The sequence below is a fragment of the Chaetodon trifascialis genome, chromosome 6 (genome assembly GCF_039877785.1).
Source record: "Chaetodon trifascialis isolate fChaTrf1 chromosome 6, fChaTrf1.hap1, whole genome shotgun sequence".
Classification (NCBI taxonomy): domain Eukaryota; kingdom Metazoa; phylum Chordata; class Actinopteri; order Chaetodontiformes; family Chaetodontidae; genus Chaetodon; species Chaetodon trifascialis.
Window position 1 is genome coordinate 8,798,377 of NC_092061.1, and position 26,166 is coordinate 8,824,542.

A 26,166-nucleotide genomic window follows, 5' to 3' on the forward strand; every position below is an offset into this window, starting at 1 on the left:
GTTGATTCAACGTTATGGTCATTTTAGAGGATTTAGTTTGTGGTGCTGTTGAGTATTGCTATTATTGTATTATAAGTATTATTGCATTATTCTCAGAGGCATTTCTAATATTTAGTTTAACCTTTTTCATTGGATGGAAAAATTATAAGAAATTTTAATAGTGTAATATTAAAAGCATGGGTACAACATTAGAAACACATAATTCATTTGCAGAATTTAGACTGCATCAGCTGTGTACCAAATAAACTGGCAACTATATATACATAACCAGTGTATTTACAGAACCTGATTACTTTTGTCTTTCACTGACTGTGCTGGATAAATCTTTCACAATTTTGTATTGAAATTATTTGAAAGTCACATTTAACATTTTGTAAACTACTCTGTATGTTGTCTGCTTTTATAGGTCAGTGGATATGCTATGAGCCTACTGCACCCAGTGAGAGCTAATCTGAAGAAATTGTCAGCAATTTTTGAAGAGTGCTGAAAAGAAAATGTTGACTGAATGAAAACTGACGTTGACTGTTTGCAAACGTTTTGTGGAAAGACGGAAGTAAATGAAGTGGGAGGGGACGAAGGCCATCACAGCCCCTACTACGCCTGTCACGGTAAGATGTTTGTGGAGATTTTCTCTCCAAATTCATTGTGTGTGGGGTCTAATTTTAACTCCAGAAGGTACGCTAATTCGTTGAGTAACGTTCAAACCAGGCCGATAGATTAAGAGCTTAACTATCCCGGCAAAGGCTTCCTTAAGCCCGTACTTAGAAGGTCATGTCTCAGCTGTGCGAGCTAGTGAAGTGACCAGGCGCTAGCTTACACTGACAGGCACAGTGCAGCGGACAGCTAGCTTTTAGCAGCTTTTTCATTCAGCTAACCGTAACTTCTGCAAACATGCAGGAATGGGCGAATCAGTTATGCGTGAGTAATTGACTGCAGAACCATCAGGACTAATTGAACCAACTTTACGTTACCGTTGCATATTTTAGTTTGCCTCCAACGAAATTGTACACACTCGAGAATGCTATGCTAACGTTAACGTCATGGTAGCCTTATGCTAGCCAGCTAGCGAACCTTCCCTCTACTTTTTGGCTAAGTTAGTAGCTTAACTTAAAGTCAGCTTGTGTGAAGTGCTCCTGTTGTTAGTCTGGAAACGATTAAAGCATGCAGTGTTAGTTCCCCATCAGTATAGCATGTTAGCTGCGTGAATTATCGTATAAATCAACCGTGATCAGGTGTATCATCTTGAGAGCTACGTCGTCAGTTGTGTTAACACGTCGTATTTGGTTATCTTGTAGCTAACAGCCTGTCTGATGTTGACAGCTACCTGAAGCTCAATGAATGAAGCGCTATAATTTGTCGACTCAGGTCATTGTTACTAATAACATGTTTACGTTAATTGATAGGCCTCTGCCATTAATGTTGACTTGGTTTCAAGTAACAGTTAGCTAACTGTTAGCGCCGCTTTCTGCTAGCCTCATTATGAAGTTTCGTTCAATTAACGATAAACGTTAATTAGCATCATTGTCATAAGACAAAAAATGTCGTGGTCAAAAGTTTTTGAGTAAATCCTTGTTTTATTTTTCCCACGCAGAGAATGTCTTTCTTTTTAATCTGACTTTACGTTTATTTCTTTTGGGTCAAACATCCCTTTCACTTGAACAGTATTGCTCAGATTTTATAGCAGGAAGTTGTCTTGTATAAATGGGACAAGACAAAAATTAACAGCAGTAAATACATGTATTTACATGCTGCTGAAAACATTTGAAGTTGGCTTAAGATATTGTTGGCCACATAGCTGCTGATCAACGAGATGTGTGTTAAAAGGTTAACATATAATGTGTTTTCTCAGCAAAATCCATTGTTTTTCTTTCTGATAGATCACTGCCATTTGTTCCTGAGAAGACAGGAAGTCCTTTTATTTCCCTGTGCTTGCACTTCTACTATTTCCTGTTTCTCTTGTGATGTGTCAAGTTTCCACTCAGGAAAAGATCTCACAGTCATCTTTTGCACCCTCTATATCATTTGCAGGAGAATCGACAATTTGGATCCAAGATGACGGACTCCAAGTACTTCACCACCACCAAGAAAGGTCTGAAAGCTCACGATTTAATTCACAAGATAAATGATTTAATGAGTTTATTCAGTGATATCCATCCATGCATTGTTTTAAGCAAGTGCTTAATCAGCTGGTTGGTGTTGTATGATTATCTGCAAATGAAGAATTGAACTTTTTCTTATCTTTTTAATATAGTCCAATTAATTTAAAGATGTTCAGTGGTTTCTCAAAGATGCTTACAAAAATATTATGTACATTTCAGTTGTTATGGAATATACTTACCCATTACCAATACCTAATTGACCTAGCTTGACCTTGAAAATTGATCCAAAGATATTATCACCCTGCTTTGTGTCTGTTTTATTGCCAAGAACTGAGCAGCTCAGGTTATTGTAAATCAGATTAGACATTGAGCATTAGCGGTCAGAGATTTAACTGTTCTGCTGTGCCTTCTGTTGTGTTTGTGTGACTCTTCTCACACAACCCAAAACTGCATGTTCTTGGACACATAGCTAAAAAAATACGAACAGATGCTTATGAGTGATATTGTATGGACACCTTATGTTTGGTAGGATTGCTTGAGACAAAAGAGCATGTTTCTTTTAGTATCTGTGTCTTTCTATGCGTCTGCCTGACGTTGCTCTGTGCAGTCTGTTGTTAACATCTTGGGAGAGATTGAGTGTGATTAGTGCTTTACAATGCCTGGGAAACTCTAAGTAGGTAGACTCAAATTTAAGCCCAAAATTGACAGTTTACTGACAGCAGTGTGATTTTATAGTCTAATTCGTGCCAGTCGTCACATCCGTCACTGCACTGAAGTGTAATCTAATTAATGTTGAGTCTCCTTCAGTTTTGTACAAAGTAGCAAAAAATACCTCATTGTCAACCTTTGTTAGAGGTTCACATGATGATTTAGTATTAGCAAATCCTTGGCAATAATTCAGTTTGTAATATTTTAAGGAAAAAGATAAAAGACTGTGTACATATTGTGCATTTAGGCAGTCACAATGCTTGGGAAATGATTGACATCTCCATTACCATAGAGATCAGCAGCGGACCTGCAAACAATTCTTGACACCAGTCAAAATTCAGTGACACCCCCAAATTTGGCTGGGCTTTGTTTATGAAATCAGTTCATCATGTGAATAAGAATATTTTTTTGTTAATATATTATTAAAAAAATATGTTATATATCATGATGCGAAGGTATGCAAAATGTCATGGGATCAAATTGATATTCAGTGCTTTGAGCTCAGTACCAAGTTTTGTTTTGACAAAACATCATGTTGAATAATTGGTTGCCCTACTCATAATCAGTCAGGTAGCATGACTTGTGTACTCTCATTTGCTGTGTTATTGGAGCTGTGCAGTAAGTCAGCTGCTGTTCGGCTAATAATTATGCTCAGCAAACACATCCTACTGCAGCTTCATGATGAAAGCTTTCTATCACTAGACCACTTAGACGGCTTAAAGGGTGCAGCATCTATCATACACTCTGATCAAGATGGTTGCTTGTTGCATGTGAACCTAAACCCTTGAGAAGGAATATGACCCACCAGTGTCAGAGACTACTGAGGATCCATCCTTAGTTTTGATAAATAAAGAACACATTGTACATTGTATGCCAGTGTGTCCACTGTCCAGTGTGCATGTTATGACAAGAGGGAAATGCTGCACATTGCCCTTTTCCACCTGTCTCAACACAAATGGATTGCATGATGTGCGATTCCCTTTTTCTCTTTTGTCTGCAGGTGAGATCTTTGAGCTCAAAGCAGAGCTTAACAGCGATAAGAAAGAGAAGAAGAAGGAGGCTGTGAAGAAGGTCATTGCTTCTATGACAGTTGGAAAGGATGTTAGGTGAGCCAAAGAACATTCAGACTGAAATAATGCACTGCAACATATCACCTTCCATTTTGAGTCAGCAGTCACATAACACGTTATTCCTCCTTCAGTGCTCTGTTCCCAGATGTTGTGAACTGCATGCAGACGGACAACCTGGAGCTGAAAAAGCTGGTCTACCTCTACCTGATGAACTATGCCAAGAGTCAGCCAGACATGGCTATCATGGCTGTTAACACCTTTGTAAAGGTAAAGCTCAATCTGTCATGAATTCTCTTAAATTATCTGTTTATGATTTATCATTCGGGTACGGCAAACAATAAGAGCTTGCTTGGTACTGTGCTATAAAAAGGTAACTGTCCTAGAGTTCTTGAGGCCAAAAGTTATTTTTCTCAATTTTCCTGTGAAATTGTTTTTGAAGAATTTCACCGTTGGTACCAGCTTGTTACCAGGAAGTTTCAGACTATCCTTGTTTTATTTATTTTACTTTTTACAGGCATGTACACTTCGTGTCGATAGCAGGGAGGATGAATATTCTCATGCTAATTTGAATCTACACATGCATGCTGTTTTGGGCCATACTCGTCTGCACAGCTGTGTAACGTGACTTGCCATTATTTCCCTTTTGAACCTCTCTCACCTCAGTGAGATAATTACTAGCCCTCCGGGTAGCAGTTAAGGTTTAATGCAACCGTCATTATCTGTTGAAGATTTCTTCCTTCTTCCCTTTTCTCATACTACAATAGCAGTGAAACCTCAGTATATGATGATTTAATTCTTTACAAAATGCCTGTGCAAAGAAATGTTAGATGCATTTCAGATGTCTCATATAATTCAGCATGATATGGAAATAAATCAAAAGTTATGACTAACACCTCTTTGAACCACCCACCTAGGACTGTGAAGACCCTAACCCTCTAATCCGGGCCCTTGCTGTTCGTACAATGGGCTGCATCCGTGTGGACAAGATCACAGAGTACCTCTGTGAGCCGCTGAGGAAATGTCTGAAGGATGAAGACCCCTACGTGAGGAAGACGGCCGCTGTGTGTGTAGCAAAGCTGCATGATATCAACGCCCAGTTGGTCGAGGACCAAGGCTTCCTGGACACCCTTAAAGACCTCATATCGGACTCCAACCCCATGGTACGACTCCTTCAGGCAGCTGAGCAGCTGGCCATTGAGCCTGCCAGGTCTCTTACTAAGAGCAACACAGCTGGCTACAAGCCCCTGCTCTGCCTTTTACTGATAAGCCTTGTGCTGGCATACAAATGTTCAACTTGTTACCAGATTTGTGTTAGTTCAATGACCTCTCCTTTATATCTTGATATCGCTGGTGGCTGCTTTTATTCTGTCAGCGTTTATCTGTACTCTTGTCTTTATCTTTAGGTTGTAGCAAACGCAGTGGCTGCGCTGTCTGAGATAGCAGAGTCTCACCCAAACAGTAATCTACTGGACCTGAACCCTCAGACCATCAACAAGCTGCTGACAGCTTTAAATGAGTGTACAGAGTGGGGACAGATATTCATTCTTGACTGCCTGGCCAATTACACACCTCGTGATGATCGTGAGTCCCAAAGGTGAGAGAAAGCACTTTATCAGCATTGCATGTCAGTCAGCAGATATTCCCAGTAAACCCTGCGTCATTTTCTGCTCCTTTCCTCCCAATATCATGAACATCTGTCAGCATCTGTGAGCGTGTGACCCCGCGGCTCTCGCATGCAAACTCTGCAGTGGTGTTGTCAGCGGTTAAAGTTTTAATGAAGTTCATGGAAATGCTGCCCAAAGACTTGGACTACTACGGCACCCTGCTGAAGAAGCTCGCCCCTCCGCTGGTCACTCTCCTCTCTGCTGAGCCTGAGCTGCAATATGTGGCCCTCAGAAACATCAACCTCATCGTACAGAGACGGTAAATGTGGGGAGATTCTGTTTACTTTTCTTATACTTTGGGAATAGCAGGACCTAATAAACTTTGCATTTAATGTCGCATGCTAGATTTAGATTTTAGATTCCTGTTACTTAATTGTATGTTGTCTTGCCACTAATAACAAGAAATGTCCTTTTTAGCCCAGAGATCCTGAAGCACGAGATGAAGGTTTTCTTTGTAAAGTACAATGACCCAATCTATGTCAAACTGGAGAAGCTGGACATCATGATTCGCCTAGCATCCCAAGCCAACATTGCCCAGGTAACACACTCACAGCTGTAATACATCACACGTTGAATACGTGGTAAAGTCGGTATCTTATTTATAGATAGTGTTCACATGATGATCTGAATGACACGACTGCTCGTCTGCTTTTAGGTCCTGGCTGAGCTGAAGGAGTACGCCACTGAGGTGGATGTGGACTTTGTCCGTAAAGCGGTCAGAGCTATTGGCCGCTGTGCCATCAAAGTAGAGGTGGGTGGAGATGATGTCATACTGTCACCAGATGCTTTGTCGGTTTTAAGCATGTTTTTTTTTTTTTTATACATATTGTATGCCTATGTTTTACATGCATTTCTCTGTGCTATTTTGAATCTGCAGGTTTGTCATGACCGGTTTATTTTTCTCTCCATTCATTAGCAATCAGCAGAGCGCTGTGTGAGCACACTGCTCGACCTCATCCAAACCAAGGTTAATTATGTGGTGCAGGAGGCCATTGTGGTCATCAAGGACATCTTCCGCAAGTACCCCAACAAGTAGGTTCCCACTTCGGCATCAGTGTGGTCATTTACATAGTCTTTGGTAACGCAGGTCATTCATATTGAGACGTTTTTAGATGTATAACGTTGTCTATCCTGCATTGTTGTCTGAATTATACTGTTTCCTCACACAAACTGTTACACACAAGCAGACAGCCTCACTGTTACACTTCACTGACCCTCTGATTATTTTCTCTTGCTCTCTAAATGGGCAGAGGGAAAGCTCATTACACAGACAAAAAATGTTTTCAGGTTGGCGGTTTTCCCAAAAGAAAATTGTCCTCAGTAACACAGAGACAGTTTGTAGTGGACAGTACTTAACACCCTTCCTTGACTGCACCTGGTCAAAGGTCAGGTAGATTCGAATGGAGCGTGACATCTGCTGTGGATCCAACAGAGTGGATTCATGTGCTAGACAGAAACCTCACCCACACATCACCGTGGAGTCGTGAGTCTCCAAGGGAGCAGCTTTGCAGAGCTTCCAGCTGGGCATGGCTCATGCCTTTAGCTGTATGAGTCACTACCCACTCAAACTTCTGCCTTTCCTATTAATTAAACATCCACTAAATCGTTCTGCTTTGGCACATCTTGTAATAAAACCATTATGTAAATAGAATTGGTCATTATCAAATATTTCATGCATATCAGAAATGCCTCAACTGCAGGAATTCATCCAGCACTGCCGAAAACATTGACTAATTGAGCAAGTGAAAGTACAGAAGACCAACCCAGAGCTAAAAGGACGGTGAATATTGGTTTTACATTTGTCAGGCTGCCAGAACACACTGTTCCAAAGTAATGCTAATGTCGCTCTGTGTCTCCTGGGTGTTAAAGTAGGCAGACGTTTGCTACCATGTTTTCTAAGGCGGTGACAAGTGCTGGCTGTTTATCCATCAGCTTGTTTTGCTGTGTTTTTTTTTCTGTCCTTGGTGGTTACAAATACATTAATGCAGTTTTAAGCCAACTGGATTAATTTGTGATGTGATCGTTTACGCGTCTTGTGTCCAGGTATGAGAGTGTGATTGCCACTCTGTGTGAAAACCTGGACTCCCTGGATGAGCCGGAGGCACGCGCCGCCATGATCTGGATTGTGGGAGAGTACGCCGAGCGCATCGACAACGCCGATGAGCTGCTGGAGAGCTTTTTGGAGGGTTTCCACGATGAAAGCACTCAGGTGTGTTAAGGAGAGAGCAGGGAGTCCATGTGAAGTCCATTTTTAATGGTGGCACCAGTAATTTGCAGTCAGTGCTGGCAGTAAGAAGCACACACTGTTTTTTGGCTTCTGCAGTTTCGGCTTCTGCAGCAAGGTCTTCAAAGACAACATGCCACACACAAAGTACCACAGAGAGCTGGTCTTATTGAACAGACAAAATCTGTGTTAACTGCAGAGAAATCAAAGAATCCTGGATGAGTAAAATATATTGTTTTAGCGCGCCTAATGGCAAGACACCGCAATAATGGGAACACTTTTTCCATCAGGCTCAGACCCTACACCTTTTGTAGAGAAGCCGGTTATCGCTCTGAAGAGTGTTCTGTGTTGTAGCTGTACTTTGTTGTAGGATTACATCAGGCGTTACTTGCTGCAACGGCTCACCCGTAGTCATATATTATATATGATACCATTGTCTTGGAGAGGCTTTTCTGATTAAGTGGTTTTGTGGGTAGAAAGCTATGCATTATGCATAAAATGTTCCCTTTTGTGCTGTTCTTTGCTGATTAAGCCAGTACTTGAGCTATTTACTTAAACAAGGTGTGGCCATGGGAGACCTAAACCCTGAAAAGTGAAAGAAGTCTCAGCTTTGTTCATTTATTATGTGTTTACTGTGCTTCCACACAGGTCATTGTTAGAAGATCATTGTTAAGTTGCACCATGTCACCTTATTATAATTTCAGGCCAAATAGTACTGACAGTATCTGCGTTTAAAAGCAGTATGTGAGCAGTTGTAACATGTACTGCATGTGTTCACTGTATCCTGCAGGTGCAGCTGCAGCTACTGACGGCAATCGTCAAGTTGTTCCTGAAAAAGCCTACGGAGACACAGGAGCTAGTACAGCAGGTGTTGAGCCTTGCTACACAGGTGAGAAAAAAAAGCATGCATGCAGTTCAGTGTATACATTTAGTACTCCTGCCATCATCTGTCTGCAGATGTTTGACAGTCCTCACCGTGCTGCCTACTACTCTGAATGCTATCCATGTCTTCATCCTCTAGTTTGTGCAATTTGATCCCATCAGACATTGCTTTTGGCTTTTGGTCTACCAAGGAGCTCTCTATTACTTAATCTTTTATTCATTCAAGGACACTGGAGTATTGTCATAGCAATATGGATCTGAGCCTTCCACTTCACCTCTGTAATGACCGCAGTGGTTTGAGCTTACTCTGCTGTTACACTAATTGTGTTTTAATGGTTTTAGGTAGCGAGCTGATTTTAAACCATCTTATATCATGTCAACATTTACCTCAATGAAGATACATGTATTTGCAGCATTGTGCTAATACAGATTCAAAGGCTTTAGTGTCTGCACATGCTGCGTGTTAATATTCAAAGGCGTGAATAAGAATGTGCTCGTGTTTGTTTTACATTATCAACGTGGAAGGAATGAGTTTGAAGAGACTGTTTGTCTTCCCATGATTTATGTACATGAAGATGACAGAATACAATAAACACCTCATTATGATGCAGTATAATACACCGACAGCAATCACCGACAGCTATTGTTCCAATAACAACTGTAGAGTTGTGTCAACATGACCTGAACATCACAAGCTTCACAGAGATGCAGTTTATTACAGGCCTTGTGTGTTTGTGACTTCCATAGATTTGTTTACAGCCACAGACTGGTACTTGTGTGTACAGCAACACTGGATGAAACGGGTGTACAAACATTTTGTTCCTGCTCTCAGCAGGCTGAAAGCAGCAATGAGAAGAAAATGTGTTGCATAAGTTAAAAGAACCCTGTCACAAAATGTATTTTTACCACATACACACAGTTTTTATAACTTACTTGATTTAATTGAAACCTTGTGAACTTTCCTCATTTTCCTCTGTAATAAAAATGCCCAGTGTCAGTTTCCTCATACATTAGCCAAATCCTAGCACGATCCAGGTTTCTCAGTTTTCTCAATTTTGAATCCCAGCTCAGTCTCTCAGACAGAAAATAGTCGAACATTAAGTATTTATTAAACAAGCTCCATGAATAATAATCCTTCCTCCTCATACCTCCATCTGTTCCTGCAGGACTCTGATAACCCAGACCTCAGAGACCGCGGGTACATCTACTGGCGTCTGCTGTCCACAGACCCTGTGGCTGCTAAGGAGGTGGTTCTGGCCGAGAAGCCGCTGATCTCTGAGGAGACAGATCTGATTGAGCCCACGCTGCTGGAGGAGCTCATCTGCCACATTGGTACTCTGGCCTCTGTCTACCACAAGCCTCCCAGTGCCTTTGTTGAGGGCAGCCGTGGTGTTCAGCACAAGAGACTCCCTGGCAGTGCTGGATCGTGAGTCATGCACTTTTTTTTTTTGCTTTTTTTAACACTGCAGGCCCAGGGGTTTGTTTACATAAGTGAACCAAGCTTCTGGACTCCGCCATTATGTCTTCCTTCAAATCTGCTGAGTGACACACTTTCCAGTAGTGTCGAGCGGTGCAGCTGTTCTTCTTTGTTCCTTCCTTCCTTTTAGGAGCAACTCATCACATCTACTTGCCGTTTTTCTCAAGATTAGATAGAGTTGTATCAGCAATTTAACGACAAATAGGGTCACAGTGTATTTGAACATCAACAGTACTGTTTTGCAAACTACATAGTTAGCAAAATAGTAATTAAGAAAATGACACAAAATGCATAACCTCAATTATTTGTTTTTTGTTTCTGCTAGTGGAGAGAGTGTTGACAGCCCAGATACAGGCTCTGCTGCTGGAGTTTCTGAGGCGCCCCCTGCCGTCATCCCATCCCAGGGAGACCTCCTGGGAGATCTGCTTAATCTGGACCTGACGCCTCCTACTGCCACCGGACCACCACCAGCCCCCTCCTCTGGGATGCAGATGGGTGCTATGGACCTTCTTGGAGGTGGACTGGACAGCCTGGTAGGTCTTCTGCGCACCACTGTTTGAGTGAAGCGGTCATGCTCTGAGAGGCTGTATCGCACATCTGTAATGTTAATGGGACCTTGTGACGGTAATGTGTTAATTTTTTTCTACCTTTTGGTGCTTTTTCTTTTGACCTCCTGTGTGTTTTCCTTTCTTCAACGCTGCACCTGCAGATGGGGGATGAGTCTGAGCCGGTAATTACGCCTAGGGAGAGGGCACAACATTGATAAAGCATGTCAGGCCATGTTAGAGGATTACTTTAATCAGTGCTGTTTTATGCATCAGTCTGACATTTTCATTCTTCATTTATCATCTTTTACTATCGTGATATCTACAGTAAGCATGCTGTTGAATCCTTGAGTCCAACTCTTTTCTTATCTGTGGGCTCTGCAATGTGTTTCATGTTTCAATCAGCCACCCATTCCCCTGCGGACGGACACTCCTCAGTCACCTCAGCTCTCTCATCAGTCCCCATCGCCCCCAGATTACAGCCCCACTGAGGTTGGTCCAGGGGACCACGCTGGACCAGTAATGGCCAGCACCAGCCTAGAACCCCCTCTTGTCCCCTGTTGTACCACTGTGTCCTCTGAATAGTCCTCCCCGGCAGTCATCTGTGCCTGTTTGCACTTTGTATGATATTGTTTACATTTCCCACTCCATTTCTGAGATTTCAGGATATATCTCATATGTTTTTTTTGATCAAAATTCTGTCTACCATACACAGTAGTTCATTGTTGTCACTGTGTGGAATCGCATATTTTTTTACAGTTTTGTTCACTGTATCCCAACCTTTTCTTCACCACAGTAGTCACAATTAGTGAGTGGCATTTGAATGTAACCTATTGGATTTCAATAGCTACTCAGACTTGTGTGGACATTAAAAGGTCAGTTACACAAGGGGAGAAATTCTCCTGTACCGGTGTCTCCCTCTTATTTTGTTGTTAATAGTGTAAACCCATACCTGTCATTAATCACCAAAAGACATTCCGTAGACCCTCACACTCCTCCATCCATCCTCTTAAAACCCTCCATCATATAATTTAATGTTGCATCAGTTGATAACCTGAATATTCTGTGCTCCCCCCTCCCAGCTTGGTGGAGACCTTGGAGGAAGTCCTGCTGTAAGTAATTTTTGTTGGCCTTTGATTGTTTGAAACAAGGGGACATTGTGTATGTTTGGGTAACGTGTTGCTTTGTGACCCACAGATGGGGGCTGGTTTTGGTGCACCTGCAGCTGCAATGCCAGCCACTTTCAGTGCCCCTGTCAGCGGCGGTCTGGATGACCTGTTTGATCTGGGAGGTGGAGTTGGTATGCCCATGGGAGCCTACAGCCCCCCTAAAACAGTGAGTCTCAATAAGCTGGTATGAGACATACTATAGACTGATGTAACAGCGCTGGTGGGGTCCCTAATAAAAGAGCTGATCTCTTCTCTGTTCAGGTTTGGCTTCCAGCCATGAAGGCCAAGGGTCTGGAGATATCTGGCACGTTTGCCCGCCGAGCTGGGGTCATCCAAATGGAGATGACCCTCACTAATAAAGCTATGAGTGTCATGACTGATTTTGCCATCCAGTTTAACAGGAACAGGTAAGCTCACCTACCAAGTGAAGCGCTCGGCTCAGACTTTTACATTTTCTGACACTTTTTTCACCCTCTGTGTTCCTCTGTAGCTTTGGTCTCGCTCCAGCTGGTCCACTCCAGGTTCTCACCCCTCTTAGCCCAAACCAGAGTATTGAAGTGGCCCTTCCCCTCAGCACTGTCGGACCTGTCATGAAGATGGAGCCTCTCAGTAACCTGCAGGTAACATTTAGACAGTATTCATTTCCCCTGAACATTTCCCTGCTTCTACATTTTCATTTCCATGAATCCTGAGTCTGCACTAAATTTCTGCGTGTCAGACTCGTGACAATGATGCAACTTGTCAACAGGTTGATTGTCAGATGTCAAGTCGAGATGAGAAGCACAACGTGTGTGCAATGTTTTTCAGGACTGTTCAAGTTAGACTGCACTCTGTCAAAGGTCCATTGTAATGTAAACAGAGTTAGCAGACATGGCTGCTTGTTAAAGAGATAGTTCAGATCATTTAAAGTGGGGCTGTATGAGGCACTTATCAGTGTATTACCAACAGTAGATGGTGGTCGGTATGCCCTCAGTTTGAAGAGGCAGCAGGAGAGCTGTGTGTAGGAAGCAAAGCAATGTAATGCTGTAGACAGAGGGCAGCAGCAACACCTACTTTAGCCACTGAAAAATCAGTATCAAGTGTAAGCTATATTTACAATATTTTCACCACTTTACCTTGCCGCCAGACAGTCCTTTCCGACAGTAACTGAAGCCGTTAATATCGCTGTCTCTAAAGCCGCCGTCCAAACCAGAAAAGACCTCATGTTTTAAATATTCATGCCCCTGACTGTATCTCGTCACAATAAATTTTGTCCTCAAAATATGACCATGTGTCTTAAACGATTAGTAATGCATCCTCACTGTTATTCAACTATACTGTTGAATTCCCATGTCATGAATAAAAACAGAATTAAAACATAAAACATCCTTTAGAACAGCTGTGATAAGTTGCAAATAAAAAGAGCGGCAGAGGCTGGCTCGTTTTTGATCAGGGTGGTTCTTTTAACTGGGCAGAATGGTGGACGGGTACTGTGTGCAGCTGGAGAGAGAAGATAAGGGCGCTAAGGGGGATGATAGAGGTGGGGGTGGTCATTAGTGGTCACACAACACATGGCTCCTTTGTTTCTCGTGGCCTTTTTACACTGCTGCCTCCAGGCCCTGCTTTGATGCATACTGTTGTCTGTTCTGACATTTTCTCAGATATTTTATTTTGAGAGGTTCTTCATGGTTTTTGTCTCGATGGAATATAATGTCCCAGAATATTATTTTGAGTGCTCTTTTAACTGCTGATATGTGGAGTTTTTTGATGCTGGTATACCGCCACAGTCAATAAAACCCTGTCATCACAAACACTTTCATGGATATTTTTGCCACTTTAGGGCCTTGTGCAGTGACACAGCAGTTCAATTTTAAGACATCAAAGTGGTGACGTTGGTTCAGAAACAGACATATAAGTATGCTTATTCAGAAGTAAAGAATGGCCAAAAAGCAGTCTAGGACAAAGGTTCCCAAATAGGTGAAAGCTGAATAAATGCTCATTGTCTTGTTTAATATAAATTTATGCCATTTGCTGTGTGATATAGTGCCTCTTCTCTTTTGCCCCTGAAGATTAATGTTAAATCAGAATATAAGGATTTCTTCTGACGTTACTGTGACGGCCTCATATCCATTATTGATTAATCTGTCAATTATTTTCTCAATTGCATTTGGTTGCAAAATTCAGGTAGCTCGTTTTGACCCACCAACAATTCAAAACCCAAGGATTTTATTTCATTTACGTCACAGAAGACAAAGAAAACAAATATTCAGGTATTCAGAAATGAGATGCTGGTACAAAATATTGCATTTTTCCTTTTTTGTTTAAAAACTGTTTTTAACCGTTAATTTTCTGTTGATCAACTGATCAGTTAATCAACTAATCATTCCATCTTTTGATGTGAGATAATAGCCTATTTCAGGGTTGTAACGCCACTCAAAATGTGGACAATATTTGAAAAGACATGCTGTCTTTACGAGCACAGAAACGTCTGACAGTTCGGGAACCACTTGTCTCTAGATGAACTCTGTAAAAGAGTTCTTTTAGTTCACAGACATACAGATTGAAGCTCTGTGTAGTTTGCGTTTAACTCACCGTGTTCCTGGCAGACCTGCATTGCACCGAGGAATAAAACGCCCTAATGAATTATTCACAAGTCCTTCTTCTGCTCTCCTCTTGCCGAGTTCACTGTCCTTCTTTCAGCACTTGGTTGGTGTGCTGTCTGATCAGTATCACTGGCTGCTGCCTGTTACTTCAGGTGCCTTCATCACACCACAGTGTTTCAGTGCTTTGTACTTTTGGGGCACAGACTTTAAGAAAGGTCCCGAGTGAGGAGGTTAAACTATCAAACACAGACCTGCTATTTGGTGCCATTTTTGTTTTCTCTCATTTTTCTGCTTGTGTCTTATGTTTTATTTTTGGTATTTTATTTTTAACCACTGTCTGCTATTCTTATCTCCTAATATTTTCATCTTTATATCCTCTTGTGAAGCACTTACTGGAGGCTGTTTGTAGAAATAGTTATTTTGTGTATATTTAACTTGTATGTAATGTTAGCTAATATTCTTTAGCAAATAGAAATGCTCATGCTTACTGTGAGATACAAGATGATGGGAGGCGACTGAAGAACATTTATGATATTGTAGGATATACAGTAGTATTACCTGTATGTGTGTCTGTTAGTGTATTTGTGAGAGACCACAGTCCTTTTGTTGAGTAAACAGCTCACATAAACCAGCAATGCCCATCCTTGAAGGGCACTTGAGAAGTAATTACCCATATATTGCTTCTTGTTTCTCCTCCTGTCGTTCTCCTCTACCCCCCTCCTCGGATGTAATCACTCTCGCAGGTGGCTGTTAAGAACAACATTGACGTATTCTACTTCAGCTGCCAGTACCCCATCAGCATGCTGTTTGTAGAGGACGGGAAGATGGGTGAGTGTGTCTTGGCTCAATCTTTTCGCTCAAAACCCTCAAAACCTTGCTGACGTCAACAACATACACAGACGTCAGTCTTTCAGCGGGGGCACATTATGATCGTGTGAAAAAGTGTGATGTAGATGTGTGTGACACTGTCCATCTGCCTGCGCTCGTTCACCTCTCATTCCCGAACGGTTCCTCCTAGATTGAACACCAATACCATTTTTGCGCCTTTTTTCCATCCCCGTTTGTGTGTTTCTGTTTATTTATTCTGTGAAAATGTGTTGGCCTTTCTCCCCACGGAGGCTCCTGATGGGGCTAGCAGCAGGACTGCTGCCAATGGCTGTAAGCTAATGCTTTGGAGTCGCAGAGGGAAACCTCATGTCTAGTGTGGAATCAAACTGCTCACAAGAGTTTGACATTTTATTCACGGCAGTGTTTACCTTTACGTTCCCTACGCATCCCATCATTATTGTCATACTGTGTACATTTCAGTGTGTGCTCTGACCTCAGACTCATCCAGTGACTGTGTCTCCTCATCCACAGAGCGACAGGTGTTCCTCGCCACATGGAAAGACATTCCTAATGACAATGAGTCCCAGTTTCAGATCAAAGACTGCCATCTCAGCTCAGGTAATGAGGGATGAAAAGAGTGCACTATGTGGAGGACTCTACTGTGTGTACTCCGTGTCCTGCAGCTTCCCTATATGTGAAAATAGCCCAACAGAGCAGTCGTGATCTCAAATTCAAATCCTTGCTAATGAAGCAAATTGTGTTTGATGAGAACTCATCAGCTACAGTCCCTATTTACGTGTGATAATTTAGTTTCACACAAGCGTGAGAGCAGCTGAACTGGAGCAGAATTCCTAATGACAGCTTAATGGAGATTTCCCCCCACAGATTAAATTTCTTCTTCATGAACAAAGAGAGAGGGTTTCACATCCTACTGGGTTGCAGTAGCGAGACAGAGGCTGAGCAGAAAAGATTATTCCGAATTAGTGACTGCATCTTTGCTGCACAGACAGCCTGGAGTGAAATTTTAGGGGATAATAAGGGAAAAAGAAATCCTGCATGGTCTGATACATTTAATGACTGTTTAATGGCTGAATACTAAAAATGAGCAGTAGCTGGTTCAGATAGTTAAAACAGTATAGGTTCAACAGCTGAAATGTTGCTGTATTATTTTGATTATGTTCCCTCCACAGATGCAGCCTCCAGCAAACTGCAGGGTAGCAACGTCTTCACCATAGCCAAGCGTACAGTGGAGGGTCAGGACATGCTGTATCAGTCCATGAAACTCACCAATGGCATCTGGGTGCTGGCTGAGCTGAGGGTGCAGGCAGGAAATCCAAACTACACGGTGAGTTATGTAAGAGCTGGATTAGCTGAATTCATGAATTTCAGTCAAATCACTGTTTACCACCAAAAAGAAATGGGCGGTGAGAGACGTAACAAGACATAGTGCAGGAAATGAATTTTTATAGAGGTCCACTGTGCTCAGACTGATGCTCCTCTGCCGCAGTCAGCCAAACTTTCAAATCTGGAACCTTGTTTTTGGAGGCTGCACCGCAATAACTGGAAAAAACACATTTTAATATGTTTGCTATTTGAGATATGTTCCATGGTAAACATGAATGAGGAATCAAAGAGATTACTGAACCGAATCATCCACCCAGGACTTCCTGCACGTCAGCACAAATGACTTGTTGAATTAAGTGACTATGATGGAGTTTAGAAATTGCTGTCATCTCTGCAAATTTGTCGAGACGTAGCGGAGACATGACGGAGATTAATGTGCAGTAATGAGTGGTGAGTGTGCGGAAGGTGGGAGGCTGGCTGATTGTGCAGTGAATGGAGTGTGGCGCTAGTATCGGTGACTCAGCTGTGTGTTTGTGTGTGCGCGCATGTGTTTGTTGGTGTTGTCCATTGTGTTGTTGCATGTCTGCTTTGTCAGCATGCCACGGTCTCGGCTCTTGACGGATTGTGTTTGTCTGAGAAATTCTGCATGACTAGTCCAGAATGATGACCTTGGTGTGACTCTCCTCCCTGCTCATCACTCAGACTGCTTTCAGATCATGTTTTTATTCATAAGGTGGCGCTGAATGTATTTTTGTTTTTTCCTGTCTATACTAGTTCATTTGTCAGTCAGCCAGCTTCGCTTATGAAGGCCTTGACCACATGAATACGGATAATTTTAAGAACAAATATTTTCCCGTACTGTCCAAGCAACCTGCGTATGGGAACGCAAAAATGATCCCAAATGCTCAAACATGCATTACAGGCCAGTAGGTGGCGATAAAGTCTACATCAGTGCTGTGTCAAACACCAGAGAGGAACATACTGAGCGGGCATAGTGAGCTTGTTTTCTTTTGGCAATGGTAACGCCATTAATAAACATTCAGATATGTGTTGTCGAGGCCTAAGTCTTCAGTCGTTTAAACTGGTTTAGTTTATTTTGTCAGCAGGTAGCCTAACCTGATGGAGGATCTGTGTAAAAATAAGATTTAAGGAGTATTTCATGAGATTAACTGACTGAATTCAAGGCTGGCTGGTACTTAATGGTTATTTGTAGAGTATTTAATGAGTGTCATTTTCTAGGCAGTGTGCTTTGTTGAGGTTCTCAGTCTTGAAAAGTGGCATTTTTATTTCCCCTGTGCGTCCATTTATGGTGAACCCTCATTAATTCAGGAGTTTCAGTGCCGTACTCCTCCTGTCATTTTGATTTCATGTTAAGTTCAAATTGCTCCTCCTTGGGGCAGGAAAGACTCCCTTACTTTCTGCAGATGGATGATGAGTTGTTAGTGAAGACGGGTCTAGACTCCAGGTTATCCGTGCTGTGTGTACAGTGTGTACTCTGACTCGTCTCTCGGAGCTGCTGGCTGCTGCGTGGTCCCTGCGCTCTCTTGGCACGGCACGTTAAAGCCAAGCTGCCAAAGCCTTTTGTCGGCAGCTATTTTTAGACGTGAAGAAGTACAGCCCTGCCACCGATGACTTTTTGGATCTTTATTGTGCTTCTGAAGATGAGACATGAGCACTGTTATAATTCATTGCCGTGAATGGAGACGTGTGGTAACGTGGTTCGTTATCACAGTTTTAAGGTTTTTTTCTAATATTTTGGAACTTGATTGGCCTCAGCTCTCCCATGATACCTCACTACTTATAGCTGTGTCCCAATTACACACTCTGTCGTGATTCTAGCTGGGCTTGAATCTGTTGAGTATTAACAGCGGTCTTAATGGACACTATCGCCCCTCAGTGCACTGCTCAGTGAAAATAGGTGAGCTCACAGTTGGAAACAGTAACACAGTTACACATCTCTTTTCGCTTTCGCTTTGAACCTGCAACTGCAACAAGTTGTGAACATTGACATATCATCAGCCTTTCTGTGGGGATGCCACGGTGAGAAAGCAACAGTGCTACCGATCACACCGGGCATTTTACATGAAAAGATATTCGTCGCTGAGACTCCATATACTTTGATCTCCAATCGAGCTTTCGCTGCAGGGCCCATTTTGGCAACACTTTGTGTGTGTGTGTGTGTGTGTGTGTGTGTGTGTGTGTGTGTGTGTGTGTGTGTGTGTGTGTGTGTGTGTGTGTGTGTGTGTGTGTGTGTGTGTGTGTGTGTGTGTGTGTGTGTGTGTGTGTGTGTGTGGATTAAAGGCTGCCACTTTCATTCCACAAAGTTTACAGATTGCCTCATTAACATCATCAGGTTCCCTGTTACCTTTGAAATATTTCCAATTTTTCGCTTTGACACTAAGGGTGAATCCCATTTCTCTTTTCTACCCCTACCCCTTAGCCCTGCCCCTTGTCCCTTGCCCCTTGAAACGGAGTGCCAAGGGGTAGGGCCGAAAGTCAACCCCTCCGAATTGGGACACCCCTTCGACAATCGCGTACGTCATCAGTAGTCGCCGCTGCCTCTTACGTAGGCAGATGCGACAAGCTAATGCTACCGTCACATTCGATTTGTGTATGACATTCCTGCATGTTGTATCCCACAACGCTATCAATGTAACTGAATACCAGCAGCGAGGTTGCCGAAGTTATTATTGATAACGTTATCACTGTAGATTATCATCAGGGCTGCCCACAGAGCACCGCTAGTGGCATTCAGCCTGGCAACGGTAACCACGTAACTGAAGCCTTGACTACTATCGATTTTTTTCGGGGTTTTTTTACGAGGAAAATGACCACTACACATTGAAACAATGTTAAAATAGACAATAAAGTGGTTTTCGTACATTTTAAAACTTCATTCATGGAGAAAATACCGGTCTTGCAAGGCTTTCTGAGAAATCTGTCGTACCCCTCCGTTTGGAGTGTGCCTCGGAAAAATCTCCGTTTGGAGGGGTACATAGCCCTACCACTTCCCCCTACCCCTCCGTCATAATGGGAATTGGGACACCCCTACCCCTCCACGTGAACGCGCAAAACGGAGGGGTAGGGGCAAGGGGGAGGGCCAAGGGGTGAAATGGGATTCAGCCTAAGTCCTCCGTCATCGTCTTGTCAGTCAAATCGCCTTACTCTCCTCAAATAAGTGAAACCTGACTCCTGCTACTCTGTGCAACATTATCAATCATTCGAGTTGTGCCTCTGGCCAGCTGGTGACTGTAAGTCCAGTATTCACTCTCTTTTAGCTCTGTTTTGGTCTCCACCTTCGACCAAGGGAAATGTCTGGCTCTTTCACACGTAAATGCTCCACTAGCTCCACCACCTAGTTGCTAACTATGTGTAGGTAATGTCCTGTGGGTTTTCTGCCTGCTGCTGCTGAAACCGATGCCATGAGAGCGGAGTGAGCGAATCAAAACGCTGAAGCTGCTGGCTGGACAGACAAACACTGAGCTGAAAGTTGCTGTAAAGCTGAGGAGAGCTGCACATTTGGGTGATCATTTTCTCTCCAAGTTCGTCACTGTGAGCGACACCTTTGACATTTTTGCGTTGTTTTCGCTTTGTCATTTAATGAGTTTCATTCTGAAAATGATGATTATGGTTTAGATTATAGTCAAAAGTCCATCAGAGCTCATGCACTCTCATAGTTTATATAGTGGAGAATTGGGACTCTGCTTCTTTTTGACGTGAAGCTTGGGGTTCACATCTGCCATCTCCTGTCCCCATGGCAACGACGTGACCAGTGATGTAGGCTGATTCTCTCCCTCCGCCTCCTGAGCTGGTAATTCTGAGGGTTTTGGTTAAAATGAGTTTCAAAGAGATGGACACCAAAGTGCTGCCCGACACACAGATGTTGTACATCTGCCATCCCTTGATACAAGCTTATAGCTGTGTTAAAACTACCAACCTGTATACTGTGAGACTGTATTTATTCATCTCCCTTCAAAGATTTTTGTCCCTTAATATCTTAATTAATGCTATGTTTTTCTATACATATATGTGTCATTTTTTCAACAACATGATGAAATGCCTTTTATTTGTCAGGTGCTGAATTAGCTGTGTTAACCAATAACAGACACCCGTCCAGTTATTTCATCCAGAAAAAGTTTATCATTTGATTTTCCCAGAATATACGGTATCACAATATACAATAAATCAATATAAATGAATTTATATCATAACATAGGATTGTATACATGTCGCCTTCCCAACTGTAGTTAACACATATAGTTGATGTGCTTAAGGATAAATCTAATGACGTTAGACTCATTTTTGACTTGATAAACAATTGTTGCCCAGTAAACGATGTTTAATTTAATCAGATGTTAGGATTAAGATCTGTATCAGTTTATCAAACCACGATCATGGATTGAACGGCCATTTTTCTTTGCTCTGATCTATTGCAGTGCAGAGAACTGCTCTGGCCTCAGGGTTTATGCAGGTTTTCCAAAGGCCGATGTGTCTCTCACTCACTGAAGAGTTTCACTTGAAAAGAAAAACCTCCCCATCACACAAACACCATGATACTTGAAGTTCATTGTCTTGGGATGATGAAACAAAGCTAGATTAAAACTCACAGCATACACACACCTCCAGGTGATCCCACCGTCCTTCATCCCTCTTTGTTTCTTATTTTCTCGCCTCTGTACAGCTAATCTACTTCCACTGTTCCAGCAGCAAGCTTGAAGCTGAACACATGAATGCCGCAGTTACTCGCTCTCTTAATAGCAGGTTCTCCACAGTGGCTAAAGCAGCTGCATTTCCTCACATCTCTTACCCCATGCTGACAGGAGAGCGGCTGCTTAAATGTTGCCAGCAGCAGCAGCAGCATGCATTAGTAAAGAGCGCTGAGTGCGCAGAGGCAACGCTGAAGGAGCTGTGCAGTATTACTGCTTTATTCTGCTGCTGCTGCTGCTCTGTGGCATCCACCACAACACACTCCAATTATAATATTACTCTTATTTATAATCTCAAAAGAGAAAACATTAGCGTTGGCACATTGCTGGAACTTCACTGATATTAGATCCCATTTTCAGAACTGCAAAGAAAAACATTTGAGGGCGTTAAAACAAACATGACTGAAAGCAGCACTGGGACACAGTATTCTTGGATTTAATTTCTTATCTTCCTGCGTTGTTTGTCACTCAAAAGTAGCCGCACAGGGTCTGCATTTGCTATATTTAGCGAATTTACACTGTGATCCCCCCCAGTGGAACAAAGGCGATTCTAAGAAATGACAGTGATGAAAGCTGAAAGAACAGCACAGTGAGTTAGAGTCAAAGCGGCTCCATGTGGACAGAGGTGGCTGCATTGTGTGCGGGCGTGTTTGTTTGTGTGTGTGTGTGTTTCCGTCAGGGCAGCAAACTGCTTCTTTTCTTGACTTTTCCCACATCACAGACCCATTTGTCATAGACGACAAAGCACAGCTGGTTGAGATCGTGCAGCAATTAATTAGTGAAACATGCAGAATCGCTGTCTCTGGTGTTTATTAGTCAGTGTTTAGTGCAGCGTCATGGCGGTGTCTGTCCTGGTACAGTTATTTCAGGTCTCCAGCTGCGTTGTGCTTCCTGTAAAGAGTGTGTTTTTGGGATCTGAGGAAATAACATCTGCAGGCTTGTTGATGGGGGGGGGGCTCACTTTGTGAAGCTGTATCAAAACCTAAACCCACTCCCAGCTGAGAATCACATCAAAGAGTGGAGAGGCTGCCTCTGTTCTCTCCACTGTGTTTCTCTATCTGTATTTCTGTCTCCACCTCTGTTTCTGAATTAAGCCTCTGTTAGAATTAGTTTTGTCTCTTTTAATTGATGAATGCTTTTTAACTGTGCTCTCATTTTCACCCATGAGCTCATGAAACTGAAGAAACATGAACATGTTTATGAGGTTTGCTTGATGAAGACTAAGTGATGCCGTCGTGAAGTCGTCCTTCATATCAAAGATTTGAATCAAAAATTTAAGTTAAAAAAATGAGTTGCTAAATCAGCTTCCCCGTTCTTACTCCATCGTACTGACACTAACTTTTGGGCTACATAAATAGATGATTATTATTATTATGCTTCCCATTTCTCTTTATTTTCTGACATGGTTTGTCATTTAAACACCTGCTGTGTCTCCTCACAGCAGCAGTTATGAAGCCCGCTCTGTGTTGATGTGTCTGTCATAACCTTGCATGTTAACAGGCCAGCTTTCGAGTGAAATCTTATAATCGACTCTCCTCTCCCGCAGGTCTCTCTGAAGTGCAGAGCTCCAGAGGTTTCGCAGTGTGTGTTCCAGAGCTACGAGGCGATGCTGAAGAACTGAAAAACACCCCGACATCAACCCATCCGCTGCCCTTGCAGGCTCCCGGCGCCTTCTTCTGCTCTCCCTCATCAGACCCATGAACCATATCACAACTTCACGCAGTGCAGGAGCCACTTCCTGCTGAGTTGGGCCTGGAGGCTGCGCTCTGTATGTTGCTGGCCTGTTTAATTAGGATGGTTAATAATGATTTTTGTCCCATTTTGATCCTTCTTTCCCCCAAGACTGCAGACATTTCTGGTTCACTGTCTTTGTCATGTCCCCCCTTTGTTTTGTTAGTTCACACAGTTTCAGGACGTAATCTCGTGGTAGATTTTCTGAATGAATGCCCTGAGCAGCAGATCCTCCTCTCGTCCCCACGAGGTCATCCCTCTGATGACCTTCATTCTTTTGGAGACAGACGGCTGTATGACTTACATTGCCGTGACTGTTTCCTCTGCATGAGGCTTTTTAATCATAATCTAGCCCCATTTCTCTGCAAATTGAAGTCTATTTTTAGCATCTGCCATCAGCAGGTGAATCATCACCTTCGGCGTATTTATTTAGGGTACTTTCGATTAAAATGCAGCAGAAAGAGGCTTTAACTCTCCCTCCGTCTGTGCGAAGTCGAAGGTGACTGTCCAGGCCGTAGAACAGACACATAAATACTTACAAACTACATTATTGTTGTCTTTGTCTTTTTGTAGTTTTCTGTAGCGTCAGAGATCGGATCCTCTGCTGCCCCTGAAAGCAGAATGTTCGACGCGTGCTTGGAAACTGTTTGTTGCTGTTTGTTTCTTTTATTCATAATCAATGTGGACATGTTACAGACTAGCAGCAGTTGTCCGCTGCCTGCTGTCTTACTTAGTCATTCCATGGTTTAATTTGTGTTTGTGGTCTTGTTAGCGTACGTGCTGCAAACTGGCCGCAGGTGTTGAGGATTTTGTATTAGCTGCTTCCCCTCCGCATCGGTGACAGCCACTCGGGGTCTCTCTGCCACTTTGCTCTCTGTGGATCCTCACAGCAGCTTTTGGAGAACCATGGCTACCTGAGATGAAGGCTCAGGTGAGAGATCTCAAAACATACGATGTCATGGTTTGTAACACTTTAGTACTTAAGTGCACATGCAGGTGACACAGTGTCTTAGCTGGAGGAGGAGCAGCTAGAGCAACATCAGTATGCCTGAATACCTGCAGTCTCTACATTAATTGGATCCTTATTCTGAGTCATTACACTGAAGCCCTCTTTATCGGCTCTGCGGGATGTATGCACATCTGCTAACGCCTTGTAAAGACTACAACAGAGGTGGCTGTGTGTTCTGCGTGTGTGTGTGTCTTTGTGTGTGGTGACGGCTGATTCACAGAAATGCTGTAAAAAATTAATCAAATATTTAGTCAGACGCTTTTGATTGACATGATTTTGTTCATTGTGTGTACATCATTTCAAAAAGGACTATTAAAGTCTTTATGAATTCACATGGTCAGTCTTTTCTTCAGGAGTTAACAGAAACAGATGATTATTTTCATTGTCGATTAATCTGTAGATTATTTTCTTGATTGATCGATGAATTGTTTGGTCTGTTAAATGTCAGAAAACAGTGATTAGCGTCTCCCAAAGACCAGAGACTATTTCTGCCTGTGCCAAAGTTCCACTGTCACAGGATGCAAAACGTTATCTCAGTTTTATTTGCTCGGCAAAGTTCACATTCCTGAAATCCCTGGAAGCCAGCGTGTGTTGTTTTCACACATCATACTTTCTAATCATTGATGACCTTTGGGGCGTTGATGTCTCCTCGTATGAAGAGCTTTGCATACAAAGTCTGTCAGCGTTGTTCAACCTCGAGGCATGTTTGAAGTCTGAGGTTTATCCACAGCTGAGTGCATCTTTGAGGTGGAGCAGCTCCTCTGAAGCGGTGACAGGGTTTTTTTTAAGTCGGAGCTACTTGGGAAGGCTTAACCTGGATTTCAGCCGCATCACCTAATAGGGAAGACAAACACCTCTTGTCTCAGATCTGTTTCTCTGTGAACGATAAAGGTCAGCTGCAGACTTACTGACCAGAGAGGACTCAGCAGTCCAGAACTGTGCCAAACGTCAGACTCTGTTCTGTTAATGAATTATCCATAACATCGATCCTATGTGATGTTTGCGTTCCAACAGGGGGTGCCACTGCACTGCATTTTGGTTAAGGCTCAGCGTGTATGAAGGAACTGGTTGACTTCAAACCACTAACCACGTTAATACTAAGAAAAAATCCTTGTATTTTTACACTGTAAATTAACAATCATAGCCAGAATTCTGTAAACAGGGGCCCGAGGAAAGGTCCTAAATTATGTACAGTTTAACCAACACGATGGGCTGAATCCTGTTTTATTTGTCTGCTGGCCTAAAAGGAATCGGGCCACACACCACTCTCTATTTAACATTTATAAGCAGCTTTTTTTAGCAGCTTTTTTTTTTTTTTTTTTAATGTAAAAACAACAATACTTCAGGGTGAAATTACTCCACTAAAAGTCTTGAATTCAGATTGTTTCTAGAAATACACGAGTGTAAGAAGGAACATGTATTTGAAGTATCAAAAGTACTCATTAACAGCTGAATGACCCTGTCAGTGTGACATTATTGGCTTATTATTATGTATACTTTACTGTCGAAGCAGCGTTTTGTGTTGTAGCTGGACAAAAGAAGGATAATTTTAACTACTTTTTATACTATTTGCATCATACTATGAACTGAGTATACAGGAAATACTCAAGTACAAGTACCTCAAACTTAAGTTCAGCGTTAATAACACCCTGTGATGTGGTTTCACATACATATATCAAGTCTAAGATGTACTGGAACAAACCTGCACTTTGTGCACCAAACCTGGATGTTAAAACCTCATTTTCCAGAGGACATGACTTCGCTGTCCTTAATGTTATTTATGGCCCTGAGTGAAATACAGAACTCAGCTCATTTTACATCCACCTCTGACTCCTGAAGGTTGAAAAGATTAACCACTGCATGATCTATGTGACGCTATCGAGCCTGTAAAAACTAATGCATGAAGGGACATACAGAGCCTTAAGAGCTCAGTGCTTTTATACAGCATCACACGCACAGAACTGCCCTTAAACTCATAGATTCACATCTTACTTTAAATTGACAACATAAGAAATCGATATTTTCTTGCTTTGACACATTTAAGATGTCCATGATGTGTCGTTTCACTCCAGAGCACATGGAGCTGGTATTTGTACATTCCTATTTATGGCCTTTGAATACCACTTTC

General features: G+C 42.5%; 1 protein-coding gene across 7 annotated transcripts; it reads left to right on the plus strand.

The window, feature by feature from the left end:
- The first annotated feature begins 535 nt into the window (after positions 1-535).
- Positions 536-24,368, plus strand: ap1b1 (adaptor related protein complex 1 subunit beta 1). Of its 7 annotated transcripts, none has more exons than XM_070964232.1 (24): positions 536-608; positions 2,029-2,089; positions 3,808-3,913; positions 4,009-4,144; positions 4,792-5,037; positions 5,281-5,471; positions 5,579-5,800; positions 5,959-6,079; positions 6,197-6,292; positions 6,458-6,573; positions 7,585-7,750; positions 8,556-8,654; positions 9,814-10,073; positions 10,450-10,657; positions 10,834-10,854; positions 11,075-11,161; positions 11,752-11,781; positions 11,867-12,004; positions 12,100-12,245; positions 12,329-12,458; positions 15,164-15,248; positions 15,780-15,866; positions 16,439-16,593; positions 22,845-24,368. In XM_070964232.1, the coding sequence occupies exons 1-24, from the start codon at positions 558-560 to the stop codon at positions 22,917-22,919; spliced, it is 3,033 nt and encodes a 1,010-aa protein (XP_070820333.1). In that variant the 5' UTR covers positions 536-557; the 3' UTR covers positions 22,920-24,368. The 7 variants fall into 7 exon arrangements, with proteins under 7 accessions (XP_070820333.1, XP_070820337.1, XP_070820335.1 ...); XM_070964233.1 differs by lacking the exon at positions 536-608 and adding an exon at positions 794-918; XM_070964234.1 differs by lacking the exon at positions 11,075-11,161 and having other exon boundaries at positions 543-608.
- The last annotated feature ends 1,798 nt before the right edge of the window (positions 24,369-26,166 follow it).

Coding starts and splice junctions, on each gene's coding strand:
- ap1b1 (XM_070964232.1), top strand. CDS start 558: ATGAAGTGGGAGGGGACGAAGGCCATCACAGCCCCTACTACGCCTGTC. Junction 5,038..5,280: donor TATCGGACTCCAACCCCATG/GTACGACTCCTT, acceptor CTTTATCTTTAG/GTTGTAGCAAACGCAGTGGC. Junction 5,801..5,958: donor AACCTCATCGTACAGAGACG/GTAAATGTGGGG, acceptor TGTCCTTTTTAG/CCCAGAGATCCTGAAGCACG.